Genomic DNA, 12832 nt, shown 5'->3' with positions numbered 1-12832 from the left:
TAGCCATCACAAGCAGTTGCCTGGAAGGTTTGGGTTGGATTCTCAACCTAAAGAAATCCTCCTTAAAGCCACTAAGAAGGCTGGAGTATCTGACCCTGATCATAGACACAGCCCAGAAAAGGGGTGTTCTTACCTCCCGCAAGGATCAGCTCCATACAGGAGCTGGTGAGGATGATCAGGTCGAAGAGAAATCTTTCAATTCGCCTTTGCATGAGGTTGTTAGGCAAGATGGTAGCTTCATTCGAAGCGGTTCTCTATGCTAAATTCCATTCGAAACTGAAAGCAGTATTCTGTCTGCTTGGAACAAAACGATTCAAGCTTTGGACTTGCCAATGTGGCTGTCCCCATGAGTGTCCCAAAGCCTCAGTTGGTGGTTACTATCTTTGAACCTGCTGAAGGGAAAGTCCTTCAGATCAATTATCTGTAAGGTAGTAACGACAGATGCCAGCCTTTCAGGCTAGGGAGTAGGAGCCTTGCCCATCGACATCCTAGAGATTCTGGCTCTAGAAACCTGGACCTCCAGGTTAAAGAATTGTCCTGCCAGGATCCAGTCTGACAATACCACGGCTGTGGCATATATCAATCACAAGGGGTCACCAAGAGTCTCTCAGCTCAGAGGGGGTTAACCAGATTCTAACTTGGACAGAAGAGAATGTCCCATGCCTATCTGCAGTTTTCATTCCGGGAGTAGAGAATTGGCAGGTGGACTATCTAAGTCGCCGGCAGTTATTCCCAGGAGAATGGTCTCTTCACCCCAAGGTGTTTCAGGCTGTTTGCCGAAGATGGGAGACTCTGGACATAGACCTTCTAGCGTCCAGATTCAACACTAAGCTAGTCAACTTTGCATCCAGGACCGGGGACCCACTCGCATACAGAACAGATCCGTTGGCGACCCAGTGGGATCAGTTTTTACTGATCTATGCACTTTTCCCCGATTCAGTTGCTACCTCAAGTTCTTTGCAGGATCAAGCTGGAAAGAAAATCGGTAATACTGGTAGCACCAGCATGGCCCAGAAGGTCATGGTACGCAGAGATCGTAAGGATGGCAGTGGAGGGTCCTGGGCTCTTCCCACTAAGGCCAGACCTGCTATCTCGGGGGCCGATATTCCATCCTACTTTACGAGCGCTAAATTTAACGGCTTGGCTATTGAGACCCACATTCTGAATAAACGTGGGCTTTCCAGGTCAGTTATCTCTACTTTGATTAATGCTAGGAAGCCAGATTCTAGAGCTATACATTATAGAGCCTGGAAAGCTTGTTTCCTGGTGAGTCCAAGGGTTGGTACCCTCGGAGATGTATCATAGGCATAATTCTTACCTTTCTACAATTAAGCGTAGAGATGAAGTTGGCCCTGAGTACTATTAAGGGCCAAGTCTCAGCCTTATCAATTTTTATTTCAAAGACTGCTTGCTATGCATTCTTTAGTCCAGGGTTTCATGCAAGGAGTGCTGCGGATTAATCCGCCAGTTAAAACACTCTTAAGCCCTTGGGACTTCAATTTAGTTTTGTCAGTGTTACAAAAACAGCCTTTCGAACCGTTGCAGCATGTTCCCTTATTCCTTCTGACTAGGAAGCTGATATTTTCGTTTGCTGTATCCTCAGCAATGAGGATTTCAGAATTGGCTGCTCTTTCTTGTAAGGAGTCTTATTTGATTATTCATGAGGACAGAGTGGTGTTACGCCCTTGTCCAGGTTTTTTGCCAAAAGTGGTTTCAGGCTTTCATCTGAATGAAGATATTGTCCTGCCAGGGTTTTTTCCCCAAGACCTTGTTCCAGGGAAGAAAGGTCACTACATTGTCTTGATGTAGTGAGAGCAGTGAAAATGTATTTAAGAAAACTGCTCCAATTCGTAAGACGGATGTATTATTTCTTCTGCCAGATGGTCCTAAGAAGGGACAGGCAGCGTCAAAATCCACTGTCGCTAGGTGCATTTGGCAAGTTATAATTCAAACTTAACTTGAAAAGGTGGAATCTTTCCCTTTAAATCATAAGGTGCACTCTACCAGAGCAGTTGGTGCTTCTTGGGCAGTGCGTCACCAGGCCTCCATGTCTCAAATCTACAAGGCCACGACTTGGCCTTCAGTACATACATTTGCAAAATTTTATCAAGTGCATGTAAGATTGAATGAGGATATCGCCTTCGGGCGCAGTGTGCTGCAGGCAGCAGTATAAGGCCTCAGGTCTGGGGGTTACCCTATGGGTTGTCTCCCTCCCCTCAAGTAGCATTGCTATGGGACATCCCACCAAGTAATTACTTGACTCGGTGTTCTATGATGTACGATAAAGAAAATAGGATTTTTAAAACGGCTTACCTGTAAAATCCTTTTCTTGGAGTACAGGTAAGCCGTTTTAAAAATCCAATTTTTACTACTATCCATGCTATAAAAAATGCATTGATTACTGTAAAAAAATTACACTGGCAGTGAAGAGGTTAACCACTAGGGGGCAATCAAGGGGTTAATGTGTTCTAACTGAGGGGGGGGGGGGAGACTGTGTAGGGGAGATGACAGTTAGCTCTTCATACTCTGTATGAACAGACTATCTGTCTGTTCTCCCCTCAGAGAACTGGGATCTCGGCTCTCCACGTTCCCCCGAGCGATCGCGGGAGCCCAGCGGTGATTGCGACTGCCAGGCGCTCGCATCGGCTTGGCGAGCGGGGGACGCACGCGCTCGGGACACAGAGACCCGTGATCTGTGGCCAAATATAAATGCGGCGTAACATGATGGCGATTCGCGCAGCCAAGCCATGTTGCCGCAGTGCAACTGCGGCGGCTGCCCTGCAAGCAGTTAATGCTTATGCATTAAGATGTATAAAAAGCCTTCTGTGTGCAGCAGTCTGCCTAATACTTTGCGTGAGCCCCATCTTTCTCCAGCGATGTCCATGAGTTACTCAGCTGTCTGGGACTCTGCTCCTGATTGACTGAGACACAGCAGTGGCACCATTGGCTCCCACTGCTGTCAATCAGGAGAAACGTGGAGGGGCCAAACAGGGGTTACCTGTCTGAATGGACACGGAGCCAGGGGGGGGGCTTAGTGGACTAAACCATAAAATTGTCTTGTAATAGGTTTTTTAAAATCCCAGTCCTTGCAGCCCTTTCTATCTGTGCAAGGAGCCAAGTCTTCACCGCCTCATTAACAATGGGAGGTCTATAACAAACTCCAGTGATTTTTTTTTTTTTTTTTTTTTTTTTTTGGTATGCACACCAATGTGCAGTTCCACCCATAATGCTTCAGACTCCTCACACACTCCAGCTAGGTCCCTTTTTCACACTCGCCTTGAGATCACGTCTCACATAAAGACAGATACCACCAACCCTACGTTTTACCCTGTATTTCCGAAAGAGCATAGCTAAGCATATGAATAGCCCAGTCATGTGAAGAATGAAGCCAAGATTCAGCAACACCAATTAAATTGTAGCTCTCCTCGTGTACCAGAAACTCGCTTATTTTGCTTGGCAGGCTTCTGGCATTGGTGAACAACGTTAATTCATTGTCACATTTTGCTCTCTTATTTTGCATATTTTTTATTTAAGTGCAAATGGTACCATTTCCAATGGTTGTTTGTAACATGGGAACCTTCATGTCACCTGCTAGGTTGTACCCCAATAATTGAGCCCAGTGCTCTAGAAACCTAAATCCCTCCTTCGTACACCAGGTCTTTAGCCATGTATTCAGTTCTCTCATCTCCACTTGTCTTTCCTGTGTTGTCTTTCCTGTGTTGTCTTTCCTGTGTTGTCTTTCCTGTGTTGTCTTTCCTGTGTTGTCTTTCCTGTGTTGTCTTTCCTGTGTTGTCTTTCCTGTGTTGTCTTTCCTGTGTTGTCTTTCCTGTGTTGTGCATGGCACAAGCAATATTTCAGAGAATATCTTAAGGAGCCTCCACCTTCCATATATTCTGTCATTGGTTCCAGCGTGGATCAAGATAGCTGGACCATGCCCAGCCCTGCCCCCCCCCTCCCCCTTTATAATTTATCAACTCGGTCTCCCACATGCCAAACCCTTGCAGCAGGGAGACAAACCCTTTGGTTGAGGCGATCCTGGCGACAAATTATTCAGTTCTTCTGATTATAGAATCCCCTATTACACCAACTGTCTAGGGCTAGGCTTATCTGCTCTATCCTCATCACCCTGCTAGATGATGGTTTGCTCTCCCAGCTGTTAGGAGTAGCAGTGACATCTACATGAAAAGAGATCCTTGTAGTTTTGCCAGTTCATGTAAAAATTAATTTCATGAATGCATTACCCATATACTTTGCTGCCTATAGTGTTGTGTGTGGTTTTTTTTTTTTTTTTTTTTTTTTTTTCCTTTAATATTGCTTTCTTCTATTTCTATCATAAGTACCTTTCATTTAATATATTTCAGATACAATATGATATCCAAAAAGGATTACAGAGAGTGCCAAGCAGATGGAACTTGGAGTAATGAAGTCCCTGTATGTGAAGGTAAAAACAGACATTCTGGGATGTAAAAAGGTTTATAGCAAGAAAGCTAGAGGGTTTATAGCGGGGGAAAAAACGTCCCTTTTTTATTCAAAGCAAGCTTGGCAAACCCTTGACACCCCCACCCCCCTTTCATTGAAAAGTCGATGGTAAGTAAAAATATCTACTGAGAGTAAATCTTTTGAATTTATTGGGGATGGATTCCCAATACCATATGTGCGTGTCTTCAATTATCCCTATGCCTGTACATTGCATCTCATTAAGATGCTCATCTATTATAATATTTATTTAAGGTACCGCTTTGCTTAAAATCCCCATGATTAAGCTCTGGGGGCAGAGCGGAACATGGTGTGGACTGGTTGGGGCCCTGGCTGAGACTGCCACATACTCCTTTTACAGTGGACTTGTAGTGATGTGGGGCTTACGGGATACTTTTCCTGCTATATGGTGACATCTGGAGCTGAGATGAGCTCCATTCCCAGACAGCAGTTGGCATTGGATGAGGACCCTCCAGAGCATGAACGCCACCTACACTTTCCATTTGAGAGCTATAAAAACCCATCTTGCAGTAAACGCTATATCCATGAACATAAAACCAAGCACATTGCACTAAATGATAACCTTTTAGAGCTGCAATTCACAGTACGGACGGAAAGCCATAGGGATTGTCTGTAGGAGCCAGACATTGCACCCGTGATCAACTGATGCCTAACACTAGCAGGCAATGCTTTTGTAGTGATAATTCTCTATCCTTCTGTATTAAAACATATAGCTATTAATCCACAGAGCAAAAACCTACATAGATTAACCTATGTCACCACCCACAAAAAAAACTACCAGCTGAGACTTTTTGCAGTTCCTAGCTTTTAAATCTGGTGTCATTGACAGCTCTGGTCCCCACCAACAATTTGGAACCTATCGGAATGCTTTACCATGATTTGATCACGATACTAGGTATGCCATAGTGATCAAATGTAAGCTGGATAATTGGATCAGGTAAAAATAATTTCATCTTGCAGTTTAATCTATCCTGTGGATGGCAGTGTGCCTCAGTTTCACAATATAATTTGCTGATACTATTATAGCAAAATAAAAATAAAAAATACACCCGTTTGGAAATTGTTTAAAAAAAAAAAAAAAAAAGGGGGGGGGGGGGGGCATGGCCTTGAGCTTCATGGTGTAGGACGTGCTGAGTGAGCGCTCAGTCTGAGACCTTATCCTTGTACCTCATCCTTCGGAGTTTCTCACCTATACTCACCGCAACGATATCCGTGAGTCCCGTGCTCGTTCTGCTCATCATGTCGCCACCTAAAAGAGCCTCCGAGGTGGTAGCCAAGCTGGCCAAATACCGCCACGAGGGTCAGGATGCGGAGGAGGAAGATGGCGCCAGCCCTTCCCGCACCGTGGAGGAGCTCCCCTCCAACGACACCGCCAAAATCCTGGAGGCCGTCTCCTCCTGCCAGACTGCTCTTACCACAAAGTTTGAGGAGGATTTAGAGAAATTGAGGGACAGAGTGACCGAGGCCGAGTGGCGGTTCGATCACGTGGAGGCAGACATACCTCCATTACAGACCTCAGTGGAGCGCCTACAACACCAACAACACCAACTCAGTGTCGTCCTCCACAAACAGGACGACATGGAAAATGGGAAGATGCAACCTCCGGTTCGTGGGTCTCCCGGAGCGATCAGAGGGCTCCGACCGACCCCCCCCCCCACTTACCTGGAAAACCTCCTTATCAAGACCTTCGGCAGAGAATCCTTCTCCTCCACGTTTGTGATTGAGGGCACACCGCCTAGCGGCTCATCCTCTGCCGGCTGGCGCACCCCCACGGACATTTATAGCCAAGCTGCTCAACTACAGGGACCGGGATACAGTACTTCGCCTCACTCACGAGCGGGGAAATATACCGGTTGACAACGCCATGGTTGCGGTATTCCCAGATTTTTCCGCAGAGGTTCAAAGGAAGCGGGCGCAATTTACGGAGGCCAAGCGCCAGCTGCATGTCTGCCATCTACCATACGCGATGCTGTTCCCTGCTCGGCTCCAGGTGACCCGGGATGGCAAGACGCAATTCTTCGAGGACCCTGCCGCCGTCCTGTCATGGCTGGAGTGGGGAGAGGTGTAGAGCCCTGCTCACTTATGATCGGTGCCACCTCCGGAGGGCCCGGAGGGTGCTTGCATGCATGTTTTTACAACCGTGAGTGTTCCTTGTTCCTGCTTGCCCCCCCCCGGTGTCCCCCTTTTCCCACCAATCCCCCTGACCTGCCTCCCCTAACACTATGGGTACCCCCTGCCCTGGAGAACGCTTTGCTGCTGACGCATGGGACCACCCACCCCCAGCGGCCATATCCCTTGTGCACTCCGGATCCACTGCAATTGTCGCCCCCCTGATAACTTCCTTTTCTATACGACTCTGCGGCCGGCCTGCTTCGATGTTCTGGCAGGGGGCGGTGGGCACAGCCTACTCCGATTTGCAAACCTTGAACACTTCCCTGCGGGTGCCGTGGGACACGCCGGGGGAACTGGACCGGGACACTTTACTACTGGCGTTTTGGCCTTCTCCCTTTTCCTGCCCCCCCCTCCCCTGCCTTCCTCTGCCATTACCTGTGGGGTTCCCCCCGAGACTAATCGGACCCCCTGCTTGTATGCCTGTCTGACAAACTCACCTGGATGATCCCCCCCCCCCCCCCCACCTGCCCTGTTGTGCCCCTTTTTCTCCTGAGAGCCCCCCACGATATTTACCCCTTTGGTCTCTCAGACGACTAGCAGACTCTTACTCCGGTTACTGCACACCCTACAACCCACTACACTGTGTGCTCTGCAGTTTTTTATAATTGCGCCCAATGATGTTGTGTTTCCCTGGCCAGCTGTCACTGCCGCGGCGAGTGACTGTTACGATGTTATGCCCTGCTGGTCCAGTGTAGGCACTGTTATAAATTATTTTTAAGTTTATATGTTTTATATACTGTTTTATTTACAGCTGTTGCTATGCTTACAATGTGTTCTTGATTTTATGGGGGGCTGTTTGGGTGGGTTTTGAGGATACTTCCGTACCATGCTTGCCCGGGGCTCTCAGTGCAGGGGCCGACTGCGGGTCTACACCCATCTGGATGATTTATGGCTGCGCTTAAAATAGCCACCTGGAACATCAGGGGCCTCGGCGCTAAACCTAAACTCCTCACTGTCCTCGCCCACCTTAAGCGCCTGCGAGTGGACATCTCGATCCTTGTCGAGACCCACCTTACAGGTCAATCCCAGCGAGCGCTTAAAAAACCTTGGGCCGGCTGGATGTACAACGCCCCTTACACCGCCCATTCGCGAGGTATTGCCATCCTAATTGCCAAAACTGTACAGTTCCAGCTACATAACCTGCAGTCGGACCCGCAGGGTAGGTTGGTATTCCTTCATGCCACCGTGGGTGGCCTGACTGCGCTTATGGCAGTTTACAACCCACCACCCTTTCAATTTCATGCCCTGCAAGAGGGACTTGCTTTTATGACAATTCCCCACGGTGCCCTTAATTTGGATAGGTGAATTCAATATGACACTCAATCCCAGCCTAGATAGGCTCGGCGTGACTGATCAGACACCCCCCCCCCCATCTATACCACTAGATTTGGCAAATTTGCAGCAGAGTTGGCCATGACTGACTCTTGGAGACATAAATACCCAACCAAAAAAGCCTTTTCCTGCTTTACCCCCTCACGACGTGCCATGTCCCGTATTGACATGGCCCTGCTTTACTGCCCGAATTATTGGACGTGGGCTTCGACGCCAGAGTGCTGTCGGATCACTCTCCGTACTGGCTGACATTGCGACGGTCATTGGCTGTACCTCCCCCGCATCTGGAGACTGAACCCTTTCTGGCTCACTGTAATACCGGGGATGGAGGAACTTCAGAGGGAGTTGGTCTATTTCCTCCGCACGAACCTGGGGTCTGCGCCCATGGAGTCAGTGTGGGAGGCGTTTAAACTCCATGCCAGGCTGATCTTGTCCACACATATAAATGGATATAAGGCCACCTCCAAGCAGGTACTGATACAGGCTGAGGAACTATTGAATTCCCTCTAACAACAATTTGTGGCAGACCCCTCGTCGGAACACTCCACCCAACTCCGTCTGCAGTCTAGACTGACTGATCACCTACACTATGAAAAGGTGAAGCAGGTTATTTTTTTATTTTATTTATTTTTTTTTTTTTTAAGTAGGCAACGCATCTTTGAACACGGCGAGCAAGCGGGTAAACTGTTAGCCTACATGGCCCACCTGGACCATAGCCCCCCGGTAGTGGTCCAACTCCGTACTGAAGCTGGAGACATGGACTCTGACCCTGACTTGGTGTTATGGGAGTTTAAATTGTTCTACTCCAGCCTATACACCTCCACTTCGTGGCGCACACGCACTGAACTCGCTTAGTTCCTCCAAGGTATCAGGTTCCCTTCTCTTAGTCAGGCCCAAAGATCCCTCCTAGAGACTCCCATTTCCTCCGATTGCATTGCTGAGGCACTTGCCTCACTCCCACCCTCCAAGGCGCCGGGCTCGGACGGGCTGCCCCTAGAATTCTACACCCATTTCCAAGAAATATTAGTCCCGGAACTGCTCACACTCTACACTCAAATCTTCGACACAGTCTCTCCCCACCTCCATGGGTGAAGCCCTTATCGTCCTTATCCCCAAACCTGGCAAAGACCCTCATTACCCGGAGTCATACCGCCCAATATCCCTCCTGCAGCTGGACATAAAAAACCTAGCTAAAATCATGGCCCTGCGGCTTAACAAAGTTATTCAGCCTGATTCACCCTGACCAGACAGGGTTCATGCCCAATAAAAATACCGCCTTCAATCTCCGCAGGCTCTTCATGAATCTGCAGGCCACCCATGACAATACTGGATCGCGGGTAGTGGTGAGCCTTGACTCTGTCGAAGGGAGCTATCTATGGGAGTGTTTGACCAACTTTGGCTTTGGCCCTAATTTTATCAAATGGCTCCAACTTCTTTATCGAGCTCCCGCTGCCCGGATCCAGGTCGGTGGCAGGATCTCGGACTCTTTCCCCCTGTCCCGGGGAACTCGTCAGGGATGCCCACTATTCCCCCCCCCCCCCCCTCCTATACTCCCTGGCAGTCAAACCGTTGCTATTCGGGACCACCCACACATCGGAGGCCTGCGTTCGGGCCCCTGACGGAAATCCTAAGTTTATATGTGGACGACATGTTCTACCTGGAAGACTCGGGCCCCTACCTGACGGCGGCTTTGCGACTGATAGAGCAGTTTGGGGAATACTCTGGGTTGCGGATTAATTGGTCTAAGTCCCAGGTCCTCCCCCTGGACCTGGGTGCCCCCTCTGAAGTCCAGGCGGCACTGCCCCTGGTCAGAGCGAGTCTGATAAAGTATCTGGGAGTACAATGCTCGCAATCACTGACAGACTACACTGCTCTAAACATCAAACCTTTATTCGCCCTCCTCAAAAATAAAACCCAGATTTGGTCCCGTTTCCCCCTTGGGGTGATGGGCCATGTAAATTTAGTTAAAATGATCCTCCTCCCCAAGTTGCTCTATCTGTTCTGGCACGCTCCCCTGCGCATCGCCTTTAGAGTCTTTGTCCATGGAGGCCCTTAACACGTTTGTGTGGGGCCCATCCCGTCATAAGCTCTCATGGAGTACCTTGAAGTGTCCTGCCCACCTGGGTGGCACTGCCTTGCCGGATCTTTCCTTCTACTATCTGGCCTCCCAACTGTCCCACTTCTACTACTACTACTACTACTACTACTACCACTACTACTACCAGACAGGGACCGCTACTTCGATCAGGTCACTCATCCGTTCCGTCTACTTATGCGCGGCACTTAAGGACTTCCCACTCAGAAGAGCAATATGTTTTTTCACCACTGCTTTATCTGGCAACAGGCTATGTCCATAACTGGGGCCCCCAGGTTCCATTCCCACACCCCCCCTTTGGGATAACCCCTCGCTCTCTGAATTGCTTACTATCCATGACCGCTCCCAATGGATGACCAAGGGTGTTCTTTTTGTCCCAGGTCATCGCTAACGGAACTATAAGACCTTTTCAAGCCCTAAAAGAAGAGTTTGACCTCCCCAACCGAATGCTCTTCCGATACTTCCAACACGAACATGCCCTTGGCTCCCAGTTCGGAGCCTGTCCCCGGGCTTGAGACGCTCCCGCTCGTGACCGTGGTCCTCAGCCACGACCCTAAGAAAATATCTTTCTTTTACAACAACCTACTTGCGCCAGGGGCCACCCTGCGCGCGTACCGACTCAAGGCTAGATGGGAGGCGAATGTTCGGGCTCTTGAGGCCAGGGACTGGGATATCGTGCTGAGCGCCCTCAAGATGGTTTCCCCTAAATTATCAGACCGACTCGCACACCTCCACATGCTTCATAGATCCTACCTAACCCCCATACGACTGTCCAAATTCAGACCCAACCACCACCCGACATGCCCTAAATGCGGTGATTCCCCAAGCTACATTTTACCACTTAATGTGGTCATGCCCCATACTGCAGGACTACTGGATTCAGATTGTCGAATTCCTCCACGACCAAATGGGCTCCCCATTGACACTCTGCCCCTGCCAATGTTTATTGGGAATTCTTCTAATACCCGAGGAGATGAGGATCCCAACCATTTTCCTACAAGAGGCTCTTTCTCGCCAGGATGCTGATTGCCCGCACTTGGATGAGCCCATCACCCCCCACTGTCTGGAAATGCAAGGCAGTGGTTAACGCTACCCTTCCCTACAAAAAGATGCTGTATAAACATAGAGGGTGCCCGGGCAAGTTTGCTAAAATATGGGATAGGTGGGTGGGGGATTCCAATACCTGCACAGAATGAATACAACCCGAGACTACTCCATCACAAAGCTATCAGGAACCTGTACGGTATAACCCGTTGGCTCTCATATGTGAAATGGGGCTCCCCGGCTCTGGCTGGCGCTCCCATGCCCCTTCCCTCTGGGCGGCCTCCTGCAGCATATGCTGCGGACTTACCCATGGCCCTCATCCTCTGAATCCTCCCCCCCCCCCCCCCCTTTTTGAACACACTGTACTAACATCAATGCAATTTTTGTTTGTAACACTGACAGCTGTTCTATCCTTGCATTTGGTGCATGTTGCACACCACACGTGTTTATATTGCCCTGTGTTTTTTAAAATGCTCAATAAACGTTCTTTTTCGTTAAAAAACAAAACAAACAACGAATAAAGTTGTTATACAGGCAGAAGATTTTTTTTTTTTTGTGTTCTATGTAGTTGGGGAACCTTCCTCTGTGCCTCCTCCACAGTAACCCCCCAACACCTACCCGACACCACTCACCCGACACCACTCTTGATCCAGTGCTAACCCTGCTCTGCTCTCTTCCTAAATTTCTGGGCTTGGCTGAGAGCACCTGGCTCCTGTTGTCAGTCAAATCCATGTGTCCAAGGATGCGTGCAGCCTGGCTCAGGAGTGAGCCCGTAGGTGTGCCATCATAGGAAGAGTCTTCCTGTGGTGGCCCATACAGTAGCAGAGGAACCTGGCGGGGACTACAAAAGTGGAGGCTTTTGCCTGACCCACACTGTGTCTATAGACGCACACAGCGGGGCTTGGCAGTGTCCTTGTAGCTTCCAACTGTAAGAATACAATAACGGTGGGAGTGATTTCCCCCATCCACATAGTGTGTGGATGGAGAATTGTTTTTATTATTTTTTTTTTTTTTCAACCTGCTGGTTGAAGAAAGTTAATGTATGGCCACAGCCTTGCACGATCATGCATTAACAGATTGTTAATTAACTTTGTACTTTGTTCCTGTATACTTGTATTGACTGTTTACTGGATCATACAAAATGAAATAAAAACACAGTACGCCAATAATTATCCATCTATGGTTTAAGAGCTGTAGTAGAAGTAGTACTGATGTGAGTCTGTGCTCACGCTAACTAGTAAATATCTCTATTCTATCACACGTTTGTATGATGAGATGAAAAAATCATACAGCACTGGAAGTTCCCACTTAAACTGACTAAAAATGAAATGCCAAATTTTTTTTTTATGTGAGAAATCATACAATATTGCACAAAACATTCAATTTTTGAGACTGATTTTGAACATCTTAGAGTTTAAAGCTTGTGTCCCCCTGTGCACAAATAAAATGTATATAATTTTTTTCACACAAATGGAGCTTTCTTTTGGTGGTAGTTAATCACTACTGTTGGTGTGTGGTGTTTTTTTTTTTTTTTTTTTTTTTTTTTTTTTGCTATATAAACAAAAAAATCTAACAATTTTAGGCCAAAATGTAGTCTGCTAAATTTCTTTCATAAAAATCGGTGTATACTCTTTTTTTAGTCTGTGTGAAAGTTGGAGGTTACAAACTATGGTATAATATGTTTGAAAATTG

At 48.0% G+C, this 12832-nt stretch overlaps 1 protein-coding gene across 1 annotated transcript in view; it reads left to right on the top strand.

Annotated features, from left to right (window-relative positions):
- LOC143984131 (C4b-binding protein alpha chain-like) overlaps nt 1-12832 on the top strand; it is a gene marked incomplete in the record, with an annotated part of 258170 nt that overhangs the window by 102681 nt on the left and 142657 nt on the right. The window contains 1 exon segment of the mRNA XM_077484441.1: nt 4362-4441. Coding sequence (XP_077340567.1) covers nt 4362-4441 — 80 coding nt within the window.

Source organism: Lithobates pipiens, unplaced genomic scaffold, assembly GCF_037356315.1.
Source record: "Lithobates pipiens isolate NorthernLeopardFrog02 unplaced genomic scaffold, aLitPip1_a1.2 Scaffold_16, whole genome shotgun sequence".
Lineage (NCBI taxonomy): Eukaryota > Metazoa > Chordata > Amphibia > Anura > Ranidae > Lithobates > Lithobates pipiens.
This window is presented reverse-complemented; position numbering and strand designations above follow the sequence as displayed.